This window comes from Ctenopharyngodon idella, chromosome 17 (assembly GCF_019924925.1).
Source record: "Ctenopharyngodon idella isolate HZGC_01 chromosome 17, HZGC01, whole genome shotgun sequence".
Lineage (NCBI taxonomy): Eukaryota > Metazoa > Chordata > Actinopteri > Cypriniformes > Xenocyprididae > Ctenopharyngodon > Ctenopharyngodon idella.
The window spans coordinates 13,148,487-13,175,008 of NC_067236.1; the positions used below are offsets into that span (position 1 = coordinate 13,148,487).

Below are 26,522 nucleotides of genomic sequence, written 5' to 3' on the forward strand. Positions count from 1 at the left end.
TTTTTCACGTCCTGCTGTTTCATGGTCACCTTCTCCTTCGCTTGATAAAAGACTTTTTGATGTGCTCTTACACTCTTTCATTTATAAAAGCTATGATTCTTTGGCCTTAATGTCTGCTGAGCTGACAAAAAAAGAAAGCTCTATGATTTTTCACATCCCTTAGATCTCCTTTTGTTGATTTCCTTGAAGTTAGCAGTGACCAGGCTAAGCTCATTTAAACACTTTCTCCAACAAACGAGCTGAGATGTTTGGCTCATTTGATAAAGTGAAGCAAATTCCTTCCCCCATATGGCACACCGCCATTCCGTCCTTTTCCCTCTGATTTGAATGAAATGCAGATATGTGGAATGTTCTTAGGGGTTGAGTTCCTCAGCAATTGTTATATATGTGTTTGATGGTTGCACCATTAGCAGGCTGCAAAAGGAATGAATAAAAATGAGGCTTGACAAGCAGTTATGAGAGAATTGGTAATGCAGGAAACTTACCTCAGAAATACGGGCCTGCTAAAGGGCAAGCTTCTGCTGTATTCAGCCTAATCAGGTTTTAGCTGTCAAAAATGACAAATATCCCCTTGTCCCAAGCACACTTCTCATAACGTTACACAATGCTATGCAGTGAGTCCTGAATGAACATTGAAATGAAGTTTTATTCAGCATAGGGTATATTTCAGTTGATCCAATATGGGGTGGTCATAAATTCCAACCAACCTAGCACTAATGAAATGCTGCAAATGCCTATGGTTAAACATTCTTCCTCTTCGCTTTATTAAGATGAAGTTTGTTTTCACATGCTAGACCAATGTGCAAATGTGTATTTTGGATTTTTGTACTTTGCATTCTTATGCATATTACTTCTGTTGTTTATTAATTGCCCTTTTGGTTTCATTGTACAAGTAAATGTATATTGAGAGGAAAGGGGTTTGAGACATGAGCATGTCGGATTGTATGGGTTATCAACACTAGGCTCTACAGCATTGTTCCTTTTTCATAAAATTTAAAAAATTTGATTTCCTGAGAATGAGTGATTGATAGTTGGGAAATATTCTCACAAGAAAGAGAAGGAAATATATTCTTGCTCAAACAACATCACATTTTTCATTCTCTGCAAGATGTCTGTTTTAAGTGTGGAATTATTATAGACTAGAAAATTAGATGCATCACATTTTCAGTTCCTGTATAAATCATTTTGTGGATTTTTAAATATTGCATTTCTCCAGACTTTAAAACAAGAAGTTATTATTTATTTTTAATATTTTATTTTATTTTATTTTTTTGTTATGTGCTAGTAGTGTTTTTGTTGTAGCTGGGAGGGCAAATTGTTTGACATCAACTATTTGCATTCTAGCAAAATACAGCCGTGGCATAAATATCTGGCATTAACAAACACTGATTGCACATCAGTTAAAGTGCCATTGAAAATATCTATCCTCTCTATGTGACAATTTATTTTTGTTGCAAACAATTTTGATTACATGGTTAGGGTAATCACAATATTGCTTTTTGCAAAAGTCTTGCTGATTTTCTGTGGTTCTAAGACTAGCTACAGTCTAGATTCCAATGCTAGTCACCTTCTGTATAACTCTCTGTTTTTAAAAATACTCAGATCTGCATACTTTCTCTTCGTAAACTTGAAAACTCATACGTTTTTGCAACCAGAACTCTGTGTATCTGGGGTTTATAGGAATCTTAGATAGAAGATATAAGTGAAGGTATTGATAAAGGTATTATGATTTATTGTATGAATGCTGCCAGCTTTGTCCTTTAATTCTTGGAAATAAAAATCACCCCTTCACCTTCTCATACACACCTAAAACAGCTCCACCAACCCTGCCTTTCCATTAGAGAATCAGTCTGGCAGAGCACTGATTAAAATTGATTTAGGTTTTGAGTATATTTGGAATTGATGATACAAATGTCTTCAAGAATTATGGGCTGTCGTTTGAGGGTGAGTGCAGTCATCCGTTCTCTCTGTGTCAGAGGTATGGAGCCTACTGCGGAATTCACATATGGATATAACGTCAAACACCTATGCATCCAACAACTATAAAACATATTTTATACCTTAATGTCTTCTTAGTGCTCTGACGAGGATTGTTTTGAGAGATCTTTTTGTGTCTATTCTTCAGTAAATATCTTAATAAAGTTAAAAGACTTTTGTTAGTTGACACCAGCAATAACAAAACTTTAAAATGCCATAGTTTGGGGTTAGGCACATCCAAACAATACCCTTTCATTTAGGATTTTTTTTTTTTTTTTTCATATAGCCATTGCAGCGGCATTAAATCAGTTGGTAATTGCATAACCAAAAAGGACTGACCATTGTATTTCTTGTTGTCTACCCAGGTCCCTGCTTGTGATTTACCATGGCCAAAGTGCTCTGCAGCCTCCTCCTCCTGGGAAGCGCAGTGATGATGACCACCGCCTGCCCTAAATATTGTGTCTGTCAGAACCTCTCAGAGTCCTTGGGCACATTGTGCCCGTCCAAAGGTCTGCTGTTCGTGCCCCCTGACATTGACAGAAGAACTGTGGAATTACGTCTGGGAGGAAACTACATCATCAAAATTACTCAGCAGGACTTCACCAACATGACCGGCCTTGTGGACCTCACACTGTCACGAAACACCATCAGCTTCATCCAGCCCTTCTCCTTTGTAGATCTTGAAACCCTGCGTTCGCTGCACCTGGACAGTAACCGGTTGACAGAGCTTGGCCCAGATGTCCTACGAGGCTTGGTGAACTTGCAACACCTCATCCTAAACAACAACCAGCTGACTCATATCTCCAAAGAAGCTTTCGATGATCTGCTGCTCACCTTGGAGGACCTAGATCTCTCCTACAACAACCTGCGGGGCGTTCCCTGGGATGCCATTCGCAAAATGCTCAACTTACACCAACTAAGCCTGGACCACAACCTCATCAGCCACATTGCTGAGGGCACTTTTACTGATCTTGAAAAGCTGGCAAGGCTGGATCTTACATCAAACCGTCTCCAGAAGCTTCCGCCAGATCCCATCTTTGCTCGGTCACAGAGCAACACCGTTCTTAGTACACCATTTGCCCCTATCCTGTCTCTAAGCTTTGGTGGGAATCCTCTTCACTGTAACTGTGAGATTCTGTGGTTGCGGCGTCTAGAGCGGGAAGACGACATGGAAACATGCGCCTCCCCTCCAAGTCTGAAAGGCCGCTACTTCTGGTATGTTCGAGAGGAAGAGTTTGTCTGTGAACCACCGTTAATTACCCAGCATACCCATAAGCTTTTGGTCCTGGAGGGACAGACGGCCAGTTTACGCTGCAAGGCTGTGGGTGACCCTATGCCTCTCATACACTGGGTTGCTCCAGATGACCGACTAATCAGTAACTCATCCAGGGCTACGGTGTATGAAAATGGTACTTTAGACATTATGGTCACCACCTCTAAGGATTATGGGACATTTACTTGCATTGCTGCAAACGCAGCAGGAGAATCAACAGCCTCAATTGAGCTTTCCATTATCCAGCTTCCCCACCTTAGCAATGGAACTAACCGCACATCTCAGCCAAAGTCCAGACTATCTGACATCACCAGCTCCACAAAAACCGGTAAAGGGGAGACCAAAGTCCAACCAGAACAGGTAGTGTCAGTGTCAGAGGTCACCGCAGTCTCTGCTCTGATCAAGTGGATGGTTAGCAAAGTGGCACCCAAAGTCAAAATGTACCAGCTCCAATACAACTGTTCAGAGGATGATGTCCTGATTTATAGGTAAATATTCCATGCTGCTTTTTCTTTAAACCACCCAGCTACACAGTAATTAGGCATGTACTTTCACCTGCCCTTTAGTTTTTCTTTGAATATCTGTGGAGATTATCATTAGATTGATTTAGAGATACATAATGTATTCTATAACTCAATTCAGTCTTGTAAATTAATTGAATTCAGTTCATTTAAGCAGATAATGTTAATAGGTTCAATAGGTTAATGCTGAAGATACTTAATGCAGTGACATTTAAAAGGTGACTCACTTATGCTGAGACATTGTTTTTGCATCTTTTCAACCGACCAGTCACATGCCTACTTATAGGCTCATCCTAATTGTGTTAATGGTGTTCTGCGACTGTTATAGCTAAGACAATAAGGTGCCTTACCATTGACTCACTTACCCTTTAGCGAATCAGTTACCTACAAATTATGTCTAAAACCCACCAACAGCAACAGGAGTACTTTCAAGTAAAGTATAGTTTTGTTATGTACATTTAAAGTCATGTAATATACAGCGTCCAGTTCATTTCCCTGAAACACTTTAAACTTATTCTCAACAAGGTTTTTAAGTCATACACACCAAATTAAAAACATGTTTGTTATAGAGGTCTGAAAGGTTGTTTACATTTAAAAGAATTCCTAATATCTGAACTTTTTGTTAATAAATAGTTGACATCTAGTTAATATCTTCGTAAGGACATTCATAAATACATTCATAAGGATGTTTAGATTTTTTTTTTTTTTGTCACAAAGTTAAAGTCACAAGACACAGAGGTGCCACAGTCATTTTTTATTTAAATTAGCCTCTATTAGCTGTTGAAAGATTGATTTCATCATCTTTTAATCAAATGCAACATTTTCTCTTTGTGAAATAAATAATGTGTAGAAATCCCTATCACCTCTAGGCTTTTTTTTCTTAGCATAATACAACCAGCATGATCATCACTATTACAAGCCTGAGGCAACAGAACAGAATATGCTTTATCCTTTTGATTTTAATTTCAGCTCACATCTCTCACTTAGTTTCTTTTTATCTACATCATCTACATCAGTTTATATTTAAAGTGATGGGTTTCCTTATCAAACTGTCTAAATTTTAAACCTTCAGGCTGTCTAGTTTCTTTGACTTGTGAAAAACAGAGCTTTTCATGTTTTGGAAAGAGTATATAATCTACACGGTATGAGTATAACTGTTCATTTTTGGTGCCTGGTGCCTCTCTCTATTACTAAATGACTTCATGATGAAGACTACATGTGGCATTATCCAGAGATCTGTTTTTTTTCCCCCCTCTTTCTTGGAAGAGCAGTGTTAACCTGGATTCTGGCAACAACAAAGAAAAAAAAAATCAATCACTAAGGCTTGAGTGGAAAAAAGTTGGGCTTTCTCGTAAAGCTGTCACTACTGAATGTAGTGTCTTCTCCTGTGATGGGAAAGCAATTATGAATGAGTAATGGACTAGCTGGCATACAGGCTTACTGTAGACAATGTGTCAGGCTGCCCTGCTCTACATGTGGTTTTACTGCTGTAAAGGATGTCTCTAACACAAAATACAGTATCCCATGATATGGTAGTTCTAGGCAAAGCATTCGATTAAGAACCATATCAAATGCTTATGAAACCAAATATTATTTTTTTCATTCACCCCAAAATAAAAATTCTTTCTTCGTTTACTCACCCTTTTAATTTTTCATGACTCTATTTCTTTTGTAGAACGCAAAAGCTGAAAGTCTGAAGACTATGTTGGTCTTTCTTGCCCATGCGCTTAAAATGACTAGGGACTTAAGCTTTCAAGCTTCAAAAAAGGATGCAAGATAAAATTTTGACCCATGCACTATATTTCTTCTGAATCTATACGATAGCTTTGTGTAAATTGTGAAATAGGCCAAAACAAATGTTATACGCTGAAAATTGCCCCTTCCAGTGGGCTGATAAGTGCTGCAACTTGATCGCTGAACTTGAGAAATGGATAAACAGTTTATTGAAAAATTTGTTCACTTATCTGCATGAAAAAGAAAATGGAAAAGTCGCTATCTACTTCCACAGAAAGAAATTCAGAGGTTTGGATTGTTATGAGGGTAAGTAAATAATGACAGAATTACTATTTTTAATTTTATATATCATTCTGCATAGAACCCTAGTACAAAGACAAATAGGCCTACATATTATTCTTTTCACATTTTCTTATTCTTATTATTGCTTGTAATTTAAACTTATGGTAAGGAACTCTTTACATTTTAAGAAACTCTTAATACTAATGTAATTAATGTCCAATAAAGGTTCTGATATTCCATGACCTAATTTAAAGTCAAAACTATATACGGTAATTAAGTTGTTACAAAACATCATCTAACTCTTTATATATGAGCTAATTAAAAAATAATAATTTGTTAATTACAGTGACAATGAATGAAGAACTCACTGTTTGTATATCTGTTAGTGTATTAAAGGGTTAGTTCACCCAAAAAGGAAAATAATGTCATTTATTACTCACCCCCATGCTGTTCCACACCCGTAAGACCTTTTTTCATCTTCGGAACACAAATTAAGATATTTTTGTTGAAATCCGATGGTTCAGTGAGGCCTGCATAGCCAGTAATGACATTTCCTCTCTCAATATTTAAATCAGTTTGTGATTCGACACAAAAGATTCATAACGCTCCGAAGCTTCATGAAGCAGTGTTTTGAAATCGGCCATCACTATATAAGTCGTTATTTTGTTTTTTTTTGCTGCACCAAAAATATTCTCGTCGCTTTATAATATTAATATTGAACCACTGTACTCACATGAACTGATTTAAATATGTTTTTAGTACATTAATGGATCTTGACAGAGGAAATGTCATTGCTGGCTATGCAGGCCTCACTGAGCCATCGGATTTCAACAAAAATATCTTAATTTGCGTTCCGAAGATTAACGAAGGTCTTACGGGTGTGGAACGGCATGAGGGTGAGTAATAAATGACATTATTTTCATTTTGGGGTGAACTAACCCTTTAACTACAGTTTATAAATTATTATTTAATAACTAGGTTACACTTTATTTTAAGGTGACATAGTTACATTGTACATACTCAAATAAGTACTGAGTAATATAAATTAACTACATGTACTTACTATAGAGTTACGGTTAGGGTTTGGTTTAGGGTTGGTTACTTGTTATTATGCATCATTTACTGTTATTGTTATAGTAAGTACATGTAGTAACGTAACTACGTCACCTTAAAATAAAGTGTTACCATTAACTATAAACTACTAGTTTGCAAAAGATTTGTAAATACTGTATAATTATTATAAAGTTTTACCAATAATCTCCAAATACATGAAATTGTACACTTTCTTTTGCATTTGTCCAGAATCTGAAAAAAAAAAAAAAAAACCTTGGACACTTCTATTCAATTACTTAACCTTCACAGAGCAGGGTAGTTGGGTAAATGATTGCACTCTAATTAGTATTCTCAGTCTACATCCACTGCCAGGTATCTGCAACGAATGTTCTAGATAATGATGAGTTAATGCAGTCAGAAAAAGATCATTTGTGATTACATGCCCTCTGTACTCAAGGTGATTTTTAGAGGTTGAGTGGAGTGTAAGCCAGATCTTTCTTCTAACAAATCAAGGAACACACACATATATATCCTGATTCATGATTTTTTTTAATCCTGAAATGATTCAGGGTTGACAAGAACGTCAAATTGAAGTGTTAAGTTTATTTTCAAATAGCGAAATTTACGTAATCCCCACATTGCTTTCTGTCAGTCAAAAACAACTGCTTTTTATTTCTGGCTCTATTGACTACACAATAGACCTCATTTCAAAATCATTTCATCTAAATGAACTTCCAAGGTTGATATGATCAGTGCTTTCCAAGTAATTAAGTTTTCACCATAATACAAGGATTAATTATTGTTTTCTGCCAATGCACAGAGCATCATGTGCATCCACAATAAAGCAATGAGCAATCAGTATGTGCATTTTAATAACAACCTTCAGTATCATATACCTGTGGCTCCAATCTCCTGCTTCACGAATATAGAGAGTCGGTATTAACATCAGTGTCTTTTTGTTCACAGGATGATTCCAGCGATCAGCAAATCCTTCTTGGTCAACAACCTGATGCCAGGGATGCAGTATGACCTGTGCGTGTTGGCCATCTGGGAAGACACCGCCACCACACTCACCGCGACTAACATAGTTGGCTGTGTGCAATTTGAGACACGTGATGAGTACCCCCGCTGCCAGTCGCTGCACAGTCAGTTTCTAGGAGGAACCATGATTTTGGTGATTGGCGGAGTAATCGTGGCCACTTTGCTGGTCTTTATCGTCATTCTTATGGTCCGCTATAAAGTGAACAGTGGTTTGCAGGTTGCAAAGTTAGTGACAGTGAGCAACACTTACTCCCAGACCAATGGGAGAACGCAGGCCACACAGCGGCTTAACAACGGCGCTCCTACACCACAGACTCCAAAGACTGTAGTGGTGATGCGAGATGAAGTGGTGGAGTTTAAGTGTGGGTCCTTGCAGAGTAGCATCTCATCCTCTTCATCCTCCTCGGCTGACTCTCTTGGAAGCGAGAAAGTCGAGTCCTTTAACCGACATGGGGATTCTAACACCTTGCCCAACCGATGGAAGCAGTCGTCAACCAAGGCACGACCAAACCTGGATAACCTACTTGGGGCATTTGCCTCGCTGGACCTGAGGGTTCCCGCAAGAGATCCGGGAGGACCATCTTCCTCAGGAACCATGGCGATGGCCATGAGACCCCCCACTGACAAGGAGCCTCTTCTAGGCAGAGGAGATTCCAAGCTTGGAAAGCTTGTAATGTTGCCATCAGAGAACAAGCCCAAGCGCAGCCACTCATTCGACATGGGCGACTTTGGTGCTTCACAGTGCCTTAGCTACCCACGACGCATTAGCAACATTTGGACTAAGAGGAGTCTCTCGGTCAACGGCATGCTCCTGCAGTGTGACGAGAGCGAGGGGGAAGGTGAGAAAGCAACATTTGATAGCTCTGAGTGGGTTATGGAGAGTACAGTCTGACAGAGACATCAGATTTTCTCTGCCAAAAACAAACAAACAAACAAACAAAAAAATAATGTATTCTTGGAACCCGTCAGGTGAAAAGGACATGAACTTGCTGCATCATATGACGACAAGAAGGACTCAAATGGCTGTAATGAAAAGACACCTCAGCAGTGGCCATGACTGTGTAATGCATGATTTTCCATGTCAATATTGTCCTTCTGTTCATTTGATCACAAAGAAGTTCAAAGGTTTGTGTCTGAGTTAGGCAAGCAGCCGAGGCCAGGGCTGGTCCTGTTTATTGAGACCTGGATGAAGGATATCTCCAGTTGCCTTCAAGCATTTAAGCAGATATGAATAAATACCCAAGAACAAGGGATGTGGGGTATCTCAGAAAAGCAGGGGGAATAAAAGAGAGAATTTATCCGACTGTGCACTGCAGTTTGCCAAGAGGATTTTCTTCAGCTAAGTGGATGTGCATCACAATGGACCAAGTGTTCCCATGAGACAGGACTACATAATTTAGCGGATGAAATGAAAAAAAGAAATGCAAATGTAATGAAATTTTGTAGGTTCTTATTTTCTTTTTTTGTCATTTCTACTTTTTAAGTTAATTCTAGTGTTGTACCCCAGTGTTACACCATTAATTTGTTTAATTACATTTTCTATACAGTAAGTCAGATTCAGAAACAATATTTTTCCTGAACAACTGAAGAACACAATACAATCTCTCAAACGTATTTTACACAAATCTGTAATTCAAGAAGATTTCTTTGTCATAATCATATCTGCAAACTTAATCTGCTTATTTTCAGTGATGTTTCATGACATTATGTGCCTGTTTTCTTCTTCTTTTTTTTCTTTCAGTGCATCTATCACATTTGTTGTTTGTCGAGTTTGAAAGCTGGCTGTCGTTTGATCAAATCGCTGCAATTTTCGTTTAGTACTGGTACAGAACAGTACTAGTCAGAGCTACATATTATTTATGCAAATAGATATTTACAAAATATATTTCATACCCAACTAATGCATTGCATACCAAACCAAAGAGAGGCTCTGTTCGATGTTCCTTTGGTCTACCCTAAATAAAGAATGAAAACGTATGAAAATGGTAAATACCAAGATGGTTGTAATACCACTATATTCTTCAGGTACCTTGGAGTAAATACTATGTGAATATGAGAATCATTGAGTACATGGTATTACCATTTACCACCTTACACAATCACTGTAACATGGTATCGCATAATCTATGGGTAAGATAAAGTTTTAGCATTCTCTAATATTTAATGATGGTAATTACATGGTAATAACACTATAACTATACATCTATTCCCTATTTCCTATTCTTCACAACAAGCCCCTCAAGACTTAATTCTGAAATGTAGGTCAGAGTGTTACACCAGACAATATGTTGTGAAAGAGATATTTAGGACAGGATCTGGATCACAGTTTTGTGTAGAAACCTTTATTAGTGCCAAATGACGGTGGCAAGCTTGATTTCACACAGAGGTGAATTATGATCTGGAGAGAAACAGAGCTTCTCTATCGTCGTTGTGCCCTTGAGTGAAGGCACTTAACCTCAGGTTGCTCCACGGGGACTATCCTGCTATTAGCATAGTGTAAGTTGCTTCGGATGAAAAGTGTTGGTTACATGATGTTTAAGACCTCAATAAATCACGTATAGTCATTATGTCAAATTTTACCAGTTCAAAATGTGGTGATACTTCCTATGAACACATCTATACTGCATTACGCTTACATTTTAAAGTAGTTGTGAATGTTATTACGAGAGTGAGGTTTTATGACAAAATATTGCTACTGTCTTTGCGCAGGATTAAATTGGGACTGGATTTTGTATAGGGTCACGTTTCTGTGACCTTACCTTTATCTTCTCCCTGAATTACGTTACATATGATGCATTGTTTTGTTGTAATGGTTTATAAAATAAATTATCTAGATGTATTATCTGTAAAAATCTCCAGTCAATTCACTGTTAAATTACATTGCAGACATCATAATGCCTATTTAATTTAGTTAAGTGTGTACTATAGATCCGATGTTCCTAGAAAGTTTCACCCAAAGGATCATAACATACAATGTCTATTTTTCTTATTTTGAAAAATCTTTATTTTTCTATTTTGTGAAAAGCTAACAGTTTTATTGCCTTTTTTGTCTGATACAATGCCACTGTATATGGTTTAGATTGTTTTACTGTTACAGATCTATACAGAAAAGACATGGATAAGTAAACAAAACATTTTTATTTTATTCATTATTATTAGTAGTATTCTTTTTCTTTTAACCAAACCAATGTAAGCCACATTATAGATTTGCAACATCCATTGTTTATAATTTGTTACTGCTCTTGGTATATGATTCTTTCTATGACTTTTTTGTATAAAAATTATATAAGAATGTATGATGGTAATCTGTACAGTGATCCTCTTATTTTCCTGGTCAGAAAAAAATGAGAAGGTGCTTTAACGTATCGTTATGACATATGCGTAAATGTGAAGCAGCATAGTCGCGTTTTTCACTTGGAGTTGTAGAAAAAAAAGACTTATTCATTCTAAACCATTTCTGTGTTCAAAAGATTTTGCTACAACAAGATAAACACACAGAATTCATAAGATTTAAAATTGTCTGTTTTTTGTCTACTTGCCTGAGTTTATATGTCTACTCCCAGATTTTATTTTTTTATTAGTGTGTTTTTGCTTATTGTCTCTGCTTTTCTGCCTTAAGGTGTTCTCAGACAGAATGATTTATCTTATTCGTTGTCTTATTCATTCAAGTCACTGCAATTGGGGATTTCATTCTCACATAATTTTAGCCAGACACAATTTTTAATGAATTTCCTCTGAGGGGATATCTTCAAAAATTACATGAAGCCACTCATGGGGTGCACAAGAAAACTTAATAGACTGTAGTAGTCATAAAACATTAAAATATGACACACTGCCCACTGAGATGCACACACTTGCCATGACGTGTAATCTCATATCAAACGTACTTGTCATGCATTATCCCTGCTGCCTCAGATACCTCCCACAGAGTTTAATTTATGCTTTACACATTTTATTTAGCATGTTGTCATGGTTTATTTAAAGGCATCTAGCCATGAGCAATCAAATTCTCCATCTTTTGAAAATAAAAAAGCTCATTGTTTATGAAAGCATACTGTAACTTTCATATAGGAACCTTCCTAAAATGCCCTTTTATTTTGAAATAATTTTATTTTGTTCCTGTAAATTCTTGGATACCTGTGAGATGAAAACATTAAAGGTAGAGTAGGTAATTTTTTATAAATGCTTTTTGTTATACAGTTTGAAACTCTAGTCACATACTGATAGCAATCGATAATAAAAGTGGTCTAAATATTAAAACATGTACATATATCTTCTGTGGAAGTCTCGGGACAAAAAAATGTCCTTCCTGCCTGTCAACATACGTATTTCCATATCTCTGCGTACCCTGCTCACGCAGACATCACACATCATCAGCGCGTTCCATAAGGCTATGCAGAGTTGTAGACAGACAGTCACCAAGCGCTGTAAACAAACAAAGGTTCTGAACCAGAACACCCTGAACCAAAACAGCAAGCTTATGCTGCGTTCATGCCAGGTTCATACCTGGAGGTTCGATTTTTGCGTTTCTATGTCAACACTATCAATGGCGAAATTAATCAGTAAGGTGGTACAAGTAAGAATGTTTTAAGTTGTTTACATTTCATCATTGTAATGTTATGTGCTTTGAGTCATGAGGTAATTTTACGCTGTCTCATGACGCTTTGCCGACTCTGCTCTGGCTGTGCGCGTTTATGTGTTTTGGAGGAGGCATGGCTTTGAAGACGCTCTGAATGGAGGGTGGGATCTTATGCTTTCAAAGCTAGCTTGCTATTGCTAGCCTCTCTGCAATTGCCTACCCTACCTTTAACATAAGACATCCTGTATTTAGTGAACCTTAGACTGACCCGTTGCAGTAAGATGATAAAGGGAATATTGGATTGATGCAATTATTCCTAAACAATAGAACAATTAACAAAAAGAACAAAAAGTAGATTAGTTCACCCCAAAATGAAAATAATGTCATTTATTACTCACCCTCATGCTATTCCACACCTGTAAGACCTTCATTCATCTTCGGAAAAACAAATTAAGATATTTTTGTTGAAATCCGATGGCTCAGTAAAGCCTGCATAGCCATGATTCGGATCGCATGTCAAACCGCCAAACTGCTGAAATCACGCGACTTTGGCGTTCCGAACCGCTGATTCGACACAAAAGATTCATAACGCTCCGAAGCTTCATGAAGCAGTGTTTTGAAATCGGCCATCACTATATAATATATAATATATCCGAAGATTAACGAAGGTCTTACGGGTGTGGAACGGCATGAGGGTGAGTAATAAATGACATTATTTTCATTTTTGGGTGAACTAACCCTTTAAGTCTGCCAAACTCCATGCTGTGAACCCAGCACTTCAAAAGAGTACGTTAAGTTTACTTTTAAGAAGATCCTAGATGATTTCGATCTGATTTTAACAGTTTCTGAGGCACATTTCAGAGCAGATTGTTTTGTGAGCCTGATACTATATAATAAAGGTGTAAAAAGAAGCTGTTATTGAAGAATTGAACCTGACAGTAAACTTGCAAACCAGCAGCAAATCATTATTTCACATGCAAAGAGGGTGTTTAACATAATAATATTGGCAGAGAAAGCTTTAACCCTGCAAAGCCTGACAAATTAAATAATAGTCAGAAAATCGAAGTTGCTTCAATCCAGTAATCTTGAAATATTACCAACAATATTAAAATTATTCTTATGTTTAGTTTGTAAAAATCATTAAATATTTCACAGCAAAAAGACACGTGAACCTCGACCTGAAGGAGGATGTTTTTTTAGAAATATACTAAAATGCCTTTTAATTGTTAAAAAAGTCTAAATATCAATTAGATAACAGAAGGCAGGTATTAGATTGTGTACAACAAGTGTTACAGCAAACTTTTAATCATATTGATAATTTAGAGGCGAGGCCTTAGAACTTTGTGTATCAAATGTTATACAGTAGGCTTTATATGGTAAATTTTAGGGTAATTATAACAGAGCAAAAGAAGGTAGAAATAAAAAGTCTATATACTTTTTCAGCATTTGTTTGGCAGCTGGAGAGATTAGGAAAGAGGTCTTGGATATGCACGAACACCAGAGATTCTCCCCTGATTAGAACAAGGTCTCTTCTCAATGCTTAATCAGGGTCCTCACGTCAGCACTGCCCTTCTTACGAGGAAGGAGACTCTTGCAGGCCAGGCCATAGAATAAGACTTTAACACATGTAATCTGTAGGATAATAAGATTAACACTACTTCACACGGTTATAATCTTCACAAACAGCATTCGGTTAGATCATCTGGGTTGTGCAGTACATCAAGTCCAAATTCCAGTTGTAGCAAACATGGATGTTTCTCAGCATTCCATCGCTGCTTCATAATATGCCTACTTCCATACTATATAGTAGGCGAACAACAGTATGTGAGCCGAGTAGTATGTCCGAATTCATTGGTAGGTGAAAAGTACTCAGATGACCTACTACTTCCGGCAAGATTTTGTGTATTCAATGGACACTTACTATCCCATGAGGCCACGAGAGAGGAGTTCTGAATGGAAGTGAAGCTCCACACTAGGTCACATGACAATGACATGATGTATGTAGTACATCCAAATATATTAATACTACACACATTCATACTATATAGAGCATGCTTTTTTTAACTGTAGCGAAGTAAGTTTCAAACGAAGGTATGTGATTTCAGATGCAGCGAAAGTCTCTTTATTGTACTTGGCAACTGTCAGGGGTTGCAAAACGAGGAAAATAAAGAGTTGGATCTAAGCGCAAGCAGTTTTCTTTATTAAAACAAACTCAAAATAACTACAGATAATAAACACAGTGAACAGAACAACCATGTATATTAGACAAGATCAGACAAAGACTAACTGAAAATGGGGGCTACATGAATAAACACTAGGGACGAAACAAGAAAAATAATAAAACACATGAGGATAAATCAAAAACCATGCTAAGTAATGAACACAGACAAAGGAAAATGATCTAGTGAAAACCAGCTCAAGCAAACACAAACAGATCAGATGTGACATCAACATGGTACCTAGAAATTTCAGTTTACTTGTAATATTCTCCAGTGTTCTCCTGTTGTTCTTGAAGGTTTTGTTGTGCTGACCTTTGCAAAGTCGCATCACATTTAGCAGAATTGTGGCATTTACCCTAGACTGTTGGGTCTCTGTAGATACAATGTTTTAGGAGTCCTTCGAAAGTTATGTTGTTCCCGAGCACTGCTAACAGGTTGAGTAAGGTCAAAACAGTAAACAAGAGATTGTTCCAGATGTAAGAATGAGGTAATTTAGGAGCAAGCCAAGAAGAGGCTTGTACTACTGACTGGATTACGCTCGGAACACTAGTGTGTCATGTTAGAGGGGAAAGGAAACTAAATGACCCGTGAAAAACATCTTCTTTATCTTCTTCTTCTTATAAGCTAGTATGTTAGTCATCAATTGTATAGTTATGTTCTAACTAATTGCTAATTGTCTGCAGTACACATATACTGCTGTAACAGATTAAGCCCCACGTCAGATCTTAGGAGGTCAGCACTTCTTTAAAAAGGCTGCAAGAGAAATGTCAACATGACCTCAGCTTACACTAACATGTGTTAGTGCTGTGTGTGAAGCTACTCACGTGTGTGTGAACACACCAATACTTTGTTACAGCCAAATGTATAATTTTTCTCAAATTATATGAATGGTTTGGTTCAACCCTAAATTTGGAGTTAATATTAATAGAAATATTGGTCCCACTTTATTATGTGTCTTTAACTACTATGTACTTACATTTAAATGAATCATTTGATACATGTTTTTACATTGTACTTATATTAAAAAAAAAAAAAAAAAAAAAAAAAATACCTGCATGTAATTACATCTGTAATTAATCTCTGTAATTACATGCATAATTACACTGTTGACCCATCCCTTAAACCTACACATACCACCAAACCTGACCCTAACTTTACCCGTATCCTACCTCAATAGCAGCAAAAGTGTTTTCGCAATGCAACATGAACACAATAAGTACAAAATATTTATTTTTCTCAAAGACAAAAACATTAACAGTGTTTTTGATTAAGAACTAAATGAATTTAATGTACTTAATATAAATAAAGGCAATTAAGAAAAAAACATGTTTATTGTTATATCTTTAAAAACACAACAATTAAAGCTGCAAGCAGCGATGAAAGGTGGCCTTAGGAAAACAGTGAACAGTGGGCGACATGCATGTAAGCGAGTAAATACTGGAGAATTATGGCAAAGTCATTTCAAAGTGCCACACTTCCTGCTGCCAACAGATGGCACTTTGACTGTAACTGAATATTGCCATACAGATGTATTCAGGCCAGGACTGTTATCAAACATGTGAAGTTTGGAGCAGATCGGACATTGTATGCCAGAGTTACAACAACTTCCTGTTTTGTGGCATTAATCACAAACATTAGCACTTAGCCAAGTGTTTCATGATTTAACGTGTTTGTAGTATGTTTGGTACTTTGTGGCATATTGAAATGTGTTTCTGGGAGTGAATTACAGTGCAAAGCATGCCATTTCCTGTTGCCAGCAGGTGGTGCTATGACTGACTGAATATTGGCATATAGATGTCTTTAAGCCAGGACTCTTATCACACATGTGAAGTTTGAGGCAGATCAGACATTTTATGCCTGAGTTACAGCAGCTTCCTCTTTCATGGCGAAACATCAGACTTTTTCAGTTGCCACGGACACGCCCTTCAACGAAAACTCAAGATCTTTGATATTTATCATCGCTAAGGTCTTAAGATTAGACTGACAACATATGATGTTGATCTGGTTAAATCTCTAGGAGGAGTTAATCACGGTGTAAAACAAGTCATTTCCTGTTGCCCGCAGGTGGCGCTATGACTGTAACTGAATATTGCCATGTAGATGTCTTCAGGCCAGGACTCTAATAAAACATGTGAAGTTCGGGGCAGATCGGACACTGCATGCCCGAGTTACAACTTCCTGTTTCATGGTGAAACATCAAACTTTGTCAGGCCACCATGGACACGCCCTGCAGTGAAAACTCTAGATCTTCACAATTTAACATCGCAAAGGCCTTTAGATTAGCCCTTGATCTGATTAAAGCTCTAGGACGAGTTGGTTAAAGTACAACGTGTGGAAATGGCAAAAACTGCAAAAAATTTACAGAGAAAATTCTAAATAGGCCTATCTCACTTCCTGTTGGGTTTTCAGATTTTGCACCAAGGGAATTTTTTGTAGGTATTGAGCTGTTACACGTGTCTACCGAATTTCATACTTGTCCATGAAACATAGAGCGAAGGGCGCTTAATTGAAATTTTGTAGGTGGCGCTATCGAGCCATTTTGCCACACCTAATTCTGAAACCCGTATCAGATGTAAATTTTCACCACTTCTGACGCGTGTGCAAAGTTTCACGAGTTTTCGAGCATGTTTAGGCCCTCAAAAATGCAATTCATTTTGGAGAAGAAGAATAATTGACCGAGCAATTCCAATTGGGTCCTCACACCATCGGTGCTCAGGCCCTAATAATAAAATGCATGATAATTTCTGCAGTCAGTAAAGTTGTGATATAAACTCGCAATTGCGTGTAATAAAGTCAGAATTGTGATATAAACTCACAACTGCGTGTTATAAAGTCAGAATTGTGATATAAACTTGCAATTGCGTGTATAATAAAATCAGAATTGTGTGATATAAACTCACAATTGCGTGTTATAAAGTCAGAATTGTGTGATATAAACTTGCAATTGCCTGTAATAAAGTCAGAATTGTGTGATATAAACTCACAACTGTGTGTTACAAAGTCAGAAGTGTGATATAAACTCGCAACAGTGAGAAAAAAAGTCGCAATTACTTTTTAATTTTTCCAAAGCTTCCATGTCACACAGAGTACTTTAATCAGGGTATCTTCCGATCATACGCTTTTTTTTTAGCTAATATTGAAATTAGAAAAATTAGAAAAATTTAAGTTCAGGGGTAGAAAATGAATAAACAGCTTGAATATTTGATCTCTACATGTTGGTAGGAATGAAACACCCCTTTCCGCTGATTGATCAACCAAAGATCAAACTGTGCCGCCATCAGTTGTTCCTCAGTTTCCACGCAACAGAATAATAGTCCTCCGCTGCTATAGTTGTACTGATTCTTAACGCATTTATTGCAACTACATTTGATCTCTTTCTCATCAAACAACCTAAAGAATGACTTAACACAAACCGTACCGGCGCGCCAAACATCCCAAATTTGTAATGAGAATTGTTAATAAATCATTAATAATTCAACGAAAAACAGAAGCTTTATGATCTCTCTGCTCTATGGTAAACCAGGGGTGGGCAACTCTATCCCTCGAGGTCCAGAGAGTTTAGTTTCAACCCTAATCAAACACACCTGCCTGTAATTTTTAAATAATCCTGAAGACTTTTGCTGCATTCACGCCATGTCTTAATTACCGTAATTTCAAGATGACAACATGTGATGTTCTACTCGACGCTGTTTACGTCCTTGGACTGGGAATTATGCATTTCGGTGGCACCACTACCAACGCCTAAATGAATCTGCAGTGGTCAGGTGGTACAAGTAGGAGCTCTTCGAAAATTCCCAGCTTACAAGTTGTAAATACAAGCTTGAAATCTTGTAATTATGGTAATTAATACATGGCGTGAACGTACCTTATGGTTAGATTTTTCAGTTGTGTTTGTTCAGGGTTGAAGCCAGAGTTGCCCCGGGTCCCTTCACATCTCTGTCACTTTTTTTGTCCTTCATGAGATTGGAACTTTGTGACATTATTGGTTCATATTGTATCTTTTTAGGAGATTATAACGGCGCATGCAGGCAAGGATGACACACACACACACTTAACGTGACTGTTCCGTTTACTCACATGTGTCAGACAGGTAACCCCGGAACATTTACGGAAACACATGTAACAACGTGCATTATGGGAAATGTAGTTAAATAAACAGAGTTAACAAAATACACAACATTTCCTCCCCTCTTACTCTTTGAGGTATAACACAAAGATTACAAATTAAACTGTGCCAACTGAAGTCATGAATTTATAAAATTCAATTTCCCTTTTCAACATATCTATAAACATAGACATCTCTCTTTTTTTTTTTCTTTTAACTCAGAACATTGAGTCTTTCATGTTGAATTTTTTTAAATAAAATAACAACTATTTCCCTGGGAATGAGGGTAGACTACCTCAGACCCTAGCTTACCCTTAGGGGATTATTCTGCCCCGAAGCAATAAGGGTAGCCCCTAACTAAGTGTAATCCAATAAACGCTGAGGTGGACGCCGCTCCCTTACTGGATACCGGCGACCTATTGAGTTTCCATTTTCTGTCGGAACAACTGGTGACGATGATTCCTTAACAAATGGACAATTTGAAGTCATGATAGGCTCAGTGGTGGGTACTACTGAAGTTGGCGAACTGTCATCTATTTGCTCGGTGACATCAGTAAATTCAGGAAGATCTGTGACTGTGCTGGCTCCACCCAGCAACTGATCAGTGTGTCTCCTCCAGGAAAGATTGCCAGCAGTCTTGACCTTATACGACACTGGGCCCGTCTGGGCCTCCACAGTAGCCGGAACCCATTTCAGACCACTGCCATAGTTCCGGGCCAGCACTGGTGAGCCTATTGAAAAGGTTCTGTCCTTGGCTCTCAGGTTCCTTCGCTGTACCTGACTCTTTTGTTGCCGCAAGACAGTTTCTTTGAGTGTTGCTGGTTTAAGCAGCTCAAAGCTTGTTCTGAGCTCTCTGTTGAACAACAAATACGCTGGCGACACTTTGGTAGTCGCGTGCGGAGTACTGCGATAGCACAGCAAGAAGCTATGAAGGCGTTGATGTGCCCTGCCCGAGAGAAGCTTTCAAGGCATGTTTCATGGTTTGGACAAACCTTTCTGCTAACCCATTTGTTGCAGGATGGTAGGGTGATGACGTGATATGTTGTACATCATTTGCTAGTAGAAATGTGGCCATCTCGTGGGATGTAAATTGGGGGCCATTATCTGAGACAAGCTGCACTGGTGATCCAAATCTACTGAAAATTTCTCCCAGTTTCTCAACTGTCTTCTCAGCTGAGGTAGATTTCATAATGGCCACCTCAGGCCACTTACTGTGTGCATCCATGACCACCAACAGCATTTTGTCCTCGACTGGGCCTGCAAAATCAACATGAATGCGATGCCATGGTTTTTCAGGATACTCCCTACGGGTGCAGCGGTGCAAGTTGTGGTACATTACGTATGCGCTGGCATGAGGTACACGTCCTTGCTTTTTCCTCAATTTGGCCATCCACTCCTGGCCACCAGAAGTAGCTCCAGGTCATCGCTCTTCCCTTTGCCTGTCATGACCATATCCATGACTTTTGACAGGACAGGGTCATTTCGTGTGCCCTTGCGTACTTGCGCAGCTGTTACTGGGGCCCTTTCCACCTGGCTGAAGTAAAAAATTTCAGCCACCTGTGTCTCCTTTACCCTGTCTGTGAGAGGCAATCTGGACAGACCGTCCGCATTCCCATGCAATTCCGACTTCCGGTACTTGATGTCATAGGTATGAGCAGATAACAACAAAGCCCACCTTTGCATCCTACTAGCAGCAAGAGATGGAATGCCATGGTGTGGGCCAAAAATTGAAGTGAGTGGGCGATGATCGGTCAGCAACGTGAACTTCCTTCCGAAAATATACTGATAGAACTTACGCACTCCAAACACAATGCTCAATGCTTCTCGCTCAATCTGAGCATAGTTTGCTTCTGCTTTGCTCAGACTCCTGGAAGCAAACGCGATTGGCCTCTCTTGACCATTAGGCATGATGTGGGACAAGACAGCTCCCACACCAAATGGGGAAGCATCGCAGGCCAGCTGGATAGGAAGAGCAGGGTCAAAATGAGTGAGGGCATTTGACCTTAAAAGTGTCTCCTTTGCTCTTATGAATGACTCCTGGCATTCAGAGGTCCACTTCCAATTATTCTCATGACACAACAATTTGTGCAGAGGTTTCAGCAGCGTAGCGATATTTGGGATGAAACGCACATAATAATTAAGTAAGCCGAGGAAAGACCGCAACTGGCTGACATTTTTGGGCACTGGAGCATCTACGATGGCCTTAACTTTGGATGGGGATGTATGCAGACCAGAGGCATCAATAACATGGCCTAGGTACTCGACTGAAAACTGGAAAAATTCACATTTATCCTTGCGCACTCTCAATCCGTATTCTTTCAGTCTCTCGAGGGTAGCATCCAGGTGCTGTAAGTGCGACTCTTCATCCGTGCCAGTCACTAGAATGTCATCTAGATAACACACGACTCCTGGAAGCCCTGCAAGAATCTGATCCATCGCTCGCTGAAAAATGGATGGAGCCGAAGTAATTCCGAACGGTAAGCGTTTGTAACGAAATAGGCCTTTGTGAGTATTGATGGTGAGAAGTTCTCTGGACTGTTCCTCCACATGCATCTGTAGGTATGCTTGGTTGAGATCGATTTTGCTGAATTTTTGTCCTCCTGTCAGCCCAGCAAAAAGGTCATTAATGTGAGGCAAGGGGTATTGTTCTGCTGACAACACTGGATTTACAGTGACTTTAAAATCGCCGCAGATCCTTATGCCTCCATCCTTCTTTATAACTGGAACAATAGGTGTTGTCCACTTACTCACACTGACTGGTTCCAGCACACCATTCTTCACAAGTTCAGCTAAGCTCGCCTCTACTTTAGGTTTGAGTGCATATGGCAGGGGCCGGGACTTTAAGAACTTTGGCTGGCTTCCCGGCTCCACAGTCAATTTCACTTTGATTCCTTCCATGCTGCCTAACTCCTGTTTGAAAACTTCAGTGTGTTTTTGAAGAACACCTTCAAGGTCCAATGTTTTAGGTGTCATCATATGTATGGCCGGCCATTCCACCTTGAGTTGCTCCAGCCAGGAACATCCCATCAACGAGGGGTAATCACCCACGACCACATACAATGGCAGTTTTTTTGTTTGTCCATTCAGTTCAACTGTTACTTGGGTAAGCCCTTTCATGGTCACTGATTCCCCAGTATAAGTTTTAAGGACCACATCAGGTGGTTTGAGTGGCAGGTGGCTCAGTATTTCGCTGTATATCGCATCCGACACCAGCGGCACAGCTGCACCAGTGTCGATCTCCATTTTCACTGGTTGTCCTTCCAGCAGCGCTGTGACCTTATAAGCCTTGGTTCCACCTGCGACAGTGAGCACATGCAAGAGAAATTCCTCATCAGATGTGTCCATACCCTCTTTGTTTTCCTGCCCGACTGCAAATATGCGTTTCTTTTGTTTCCTTCTGAATACTGGTTTCTGCTGCATTTTTTTCTTTTCTGTTTTATTTCTACATGCACGCTCAATGTGTCCCTTTTTCTTACAGCTGCGGCACTCAATATCCTTAAACCAGCATGAAACAGGTGAGTGTCCAGTCTTACCACAACGGAAACATGGGCCTTTATTTTCAGTTTGTTTTTCAGTCTCCATCTTGTACACTTTACTGTTTGAGCTCAATTGCTGGGCTTCCTTAGCAGCCAATTCCATAGACACACTCAGCTCAATTGCTCTTTGTAGTGTCAGGTTGCTCTCGGTTAACAGCCTTTTTTGTATGCCCTCGCAGCGGAGTCCGCATACCATTCTGTCCCGAAGTGTATCGTTGAGCACACACCGAATTCACAGTGTTCAGCTAATTTTTTTAGCACTGCTACAAACACTGTCACAGTTTCCCCTTCTAGCTGATTTCGTCTGTGGAACCAAAATCGCTCTGCAATTACTAAGGGCTTTTGGGGAGAAATGCGCTTTAAGAGTGCTCACTATTTGATCATAAGTTTTTCTCTCCAGGTTTTTTTAGTTGCAGGAGATTACGCAGTAGTGTATATGTCTTTGGACCAATCACACTTAAAAATGTGGGTACAACTTTCTCTTCAGTAATAGCATTCGCTGCTACAAAGTACTCAAATCTTTCTGTGTAAGAGCTCCACTGCTCACTACTTTCATCAAAAAGACCCATATTTCCAAAAACTGATGCCATTTTTGCCGTTCTCTGTCGTTTAACAATCAATTCAGTCACTTATCTGAATCGTTGTCTTTCCTCCCCCTTTTTCCAGCCCAGACGTGGATTAGCAGCAGACTCGTATTATTTCGCGTTTTTCAGCGATCTCGCCGTCAAGCCGCTTCATTTCCGCATCTTCACAACACACGCGGAATAACGAGATCCTCGTCGCCACTTTATTGTATCTTTTTAGGAGATTATAACGGCGCATGCAGGCAAGGATGACACACACACACACACTTAACTCACATGTGTCAGACAGGTAACCCCGGAACATTTCCGGAAACACATGTAACAACGTGCATTATGGGAAATGTAGTTAAATAAACAGAGTTAACAAAATACACAACAGTTCAGTTTTGTTTTGTATTCTTCTACAGACAGTTAGAGTAATCAACCTTTGCGAGAGCACACACACAAATCAATGCTGTTTTCACTTTCACTATTTTATACATGTTGAGCTTTGATGATAATTAAACTCCATCATATAAAAAAACTTCAAAGACTTTACTTTTATTAAAAGTCCCATCTGGGTTTCATTAAAAATTCTCCATTTACTGATAAACAACTACTGAATTAAACTACGGGACTGTGTCTGAGTTACCTGTGGCAAATTCTTGCAAAAGTTCCTACAATTGCAGGTTCAGTTTTTAGAATGATGACAGGATTTAAAAAGATTTTCAGATCTCCAAAGTTGCACATGTGTAAAAGCTGTCTATGTTGATATGGTCTAAGTACCAGTGTCTATACAAACATAGTATGTTATTTTTATAGTTTATTTGTTTTAGTATTGTTATTTTTTTCATTATCAACTGCCTATGAATATTAACAAGAGTTGTGTTATGCACATATTTTTGGGGCACCAGCTGCAGTCCTATAGCCAAGAGACCAGAACTCAGTAATTTACTTACAAAGAAGACATATTAGTATTGAGTTTACTAAGGAAGGACACAAGTTAAATTGTGTCCTTAGTATTGAGTTTTCTAAGGAAGGACACAAATTAATGTGTGGCATAAAAGATAAAGCACTGTTCAGTTCAGTGTCAACCACTGTCCACCACTTGTTTATGTATAAAATAACATCTTTTGTGCTCAAGGTTTAAACAACCAAATTTAGTGAATTTGTAATTTTCCCATTTGGACAACATCTGACGTCACAGATTTTGAATATTGTACTGGAAATCCTAACTCAAACATTATATCAGTACATTTTTTGCAAATATAGCTGGGAGATTTTCTCATAAAGATGCTGCTAAAATAATTTCTCAGTCATACAGTACATGATTGTGCTGAGGAATCACTTATAGATGGATGTTTTGTATTCATAATGGTGCAATCATATCCATTTTTATTGATTTACCTCATCTCTCCGCGTAATGGTGTTCAGAGCCTCGACTTTGGCAACAGTAATTTATCCTCCCCTAATAAACCTGCCATTTCTCTTGAATTACACAGCGATATTCCCAAAAGTGATTCGTACTCACAAAGACAAATGCTTGGTGGGAGAGTACATGTCACTGCAGCTATCCTTTAGCAGGCAGGGAGAGTGAACCGTTGGTGAGGCGCCAAACATGCATTAGCGAAAGCTTCTATCTTTTTTGTTTGGTTTTGAATAATTGTAGCTCTCTCTTGGCTCTCTTGGCAGTGCATTTTCTTTCACCTTCGTTGTTTCGCCTGATGAATTGACTCAGACACCGAGCGGATTTTTCTATCAGCCGATGTGGCATTCCCTAGCAAACTTAGTGTGAAATCCGACGCAATAAAGACTGCTCCTGTAACTAAGGTGAGCGATGTTGCCCCACTGATAGCAATCAAGAATATTTTATGGCACATTTTCCATGCGCAAATAGGCGAGGAAATGGGTTTCATCCTACAGTTGTGTTAAGGTGAATCACTTTTTCCTGGCTCTGTCTGCCAGGTGAGAGGTTGTCTTTGGGAATCGTCAATTTCCAGTGCCTTCATGAGGGAGAGAAAAACCTAGGCTGAGGAAAAGACTGCCAGCAAACGCATCTATATCAGCTGCGGATGAGCAGCCTGAGTGAGCCAAATGAATTAATGAAACACAGCTGTGTCTGTGTGTGGCTTTCATAGTATGTCTAGAATAAATGTCTCCTCAAGTTGTCACTGATATGAAAAGTGGCAAGGCACTATATACAAATGGATATAAAGACAAATATGCAGACTGAATACTTTAAAAAAAGCATATTCTAACATAAAAAAAAAAAAAAAAAAAAAAAAACCTCATTCATTTTATTTGCTTTGAAAGTAAAATTAATTAAAATCATAATGAGAATACTCGGTAGCAGTATGAATATTTTGCAGAGGTGAGTAAATAACTTTATTATATTATATTATATTATATTATAATAATTGGTGCAGATGTTAAAGAAAAAGGGAAACAATCATCCTAGTCTTCCCTATAGGTTATTTCCTTCTTTTTTTTTTCTTTTTTTTTTTTTTAAGGGTGAGCTCATGGAAAAGGAAATATGAAAAATATTTATTTTCTCCAACACTATTCAGTATTAAATTACAGTTCTGATTGGCTTTGATTGGATTGGATCAGGAGCTGGGAAATCACAGCGGTCCGTCTGCAGAGGAAATTCAGGATAATTTTACCCTTGATTGAGAAAATCCTTGCCATAAAATATGTGGGTGACATTTATGCAAATACATAAACGTACTCTTTTAGTTTCTCACACAGTTTAAGTCAACATCAAATGACAACCCATTTTTTTCCCACAAAATGACATAATCCTGAGTGAAATGGGATATTGTAGACTGGGACTTGATTTTATCCATCAAGAATCGACTGAATAGTGTGATATTTGCTAATTGGAAAGTGCAAGAAGGGGCTGTCGATAGTAGGTTTTGAAAATATTGATTAATTATTCATACCATATGAGGATAGAAGGAAGCAAAAACCTTTTCTCTGAGAGGTTCATATTTTAAGGAAAAACAGGAAACAGATGGTATTTTGAGCATGTGTTATGCTGGAAGTAACACTGGTTTAACAGATGGTGGTTTCAAGGGTTAGACATCAAATATGTGGATAAAAAAAAATAAAAAATACCTGCAGAAAATCAATATATGAAGTCAGAACATGCAAACTATTGTCAAATAATAACAGATCCTACAGTAAAATCCTCTGCTGTTATAATCTTTAAATCTGATATCCACTGCATGATTAATTGGATTAAAAAAATAAATAAACTGAGCATGAGAAGTTATTAAATTATTAATTACTGAGACTGATGGTATGTTGATCTAGGTTCTTTCCTTTGCAGTTGCAGACAGGTCCCATGTGATGTGGAAAGCTAAACCCTGCTTCCCGTACAGTGTACCTTGCGGTAATAAGTCTCATGCTCTGGTGTGTAAACAGAATTGTAAAAATATCCACAAGGAACATACCATAAGGAATTAGAAATTAACTTTTGTTCATAAAACAAACAAACAAAAAACACTTTTACACCGTATTTTGTGTAAATGGCTTGCAGATCAACATTATACTCGTTAGATTTAGCATTTATGTGTTTAAAACATAAATGATAAACCACAACACGTTACCAAACACTCTATTTTATCCATGAAAGAC

The 26,522-nt window shown here is 38.3% G+C and overlaps 1 protein-coding gene across 1 annotated transcript in view; it reads left to right on the plus strand.

Annotated features, from left to right (window-relative positions):
* Positions 1-11,420, plus strand: part of LOC127499141 (leucine-rich repeat and fibronectin type-III domain-containing protein 2) — a 121,252-nt gene extending 109,832 nt beyond the window's left edge. The window contains exons 4-5 of the mRNA XM_051869300.1: positions 2,343-3,738; positions 7,807-11,420. Coding sequence (XP_051725260.1) covers positions 2,363-3,738; positions 7,807-8,773 — 2,343 coding nt within the window. The 5' untranslated portion in view covers positions 2,343-2,362 and the 3' untranslated portion in view covers positions 8,774-11,420. The remainder of the gene's footprint in view (positions 1-2,342; positions 3,739-7,806) is intronic.
* Positions 11,421-26,522: the final 15,102 nt, after the last annotated feature.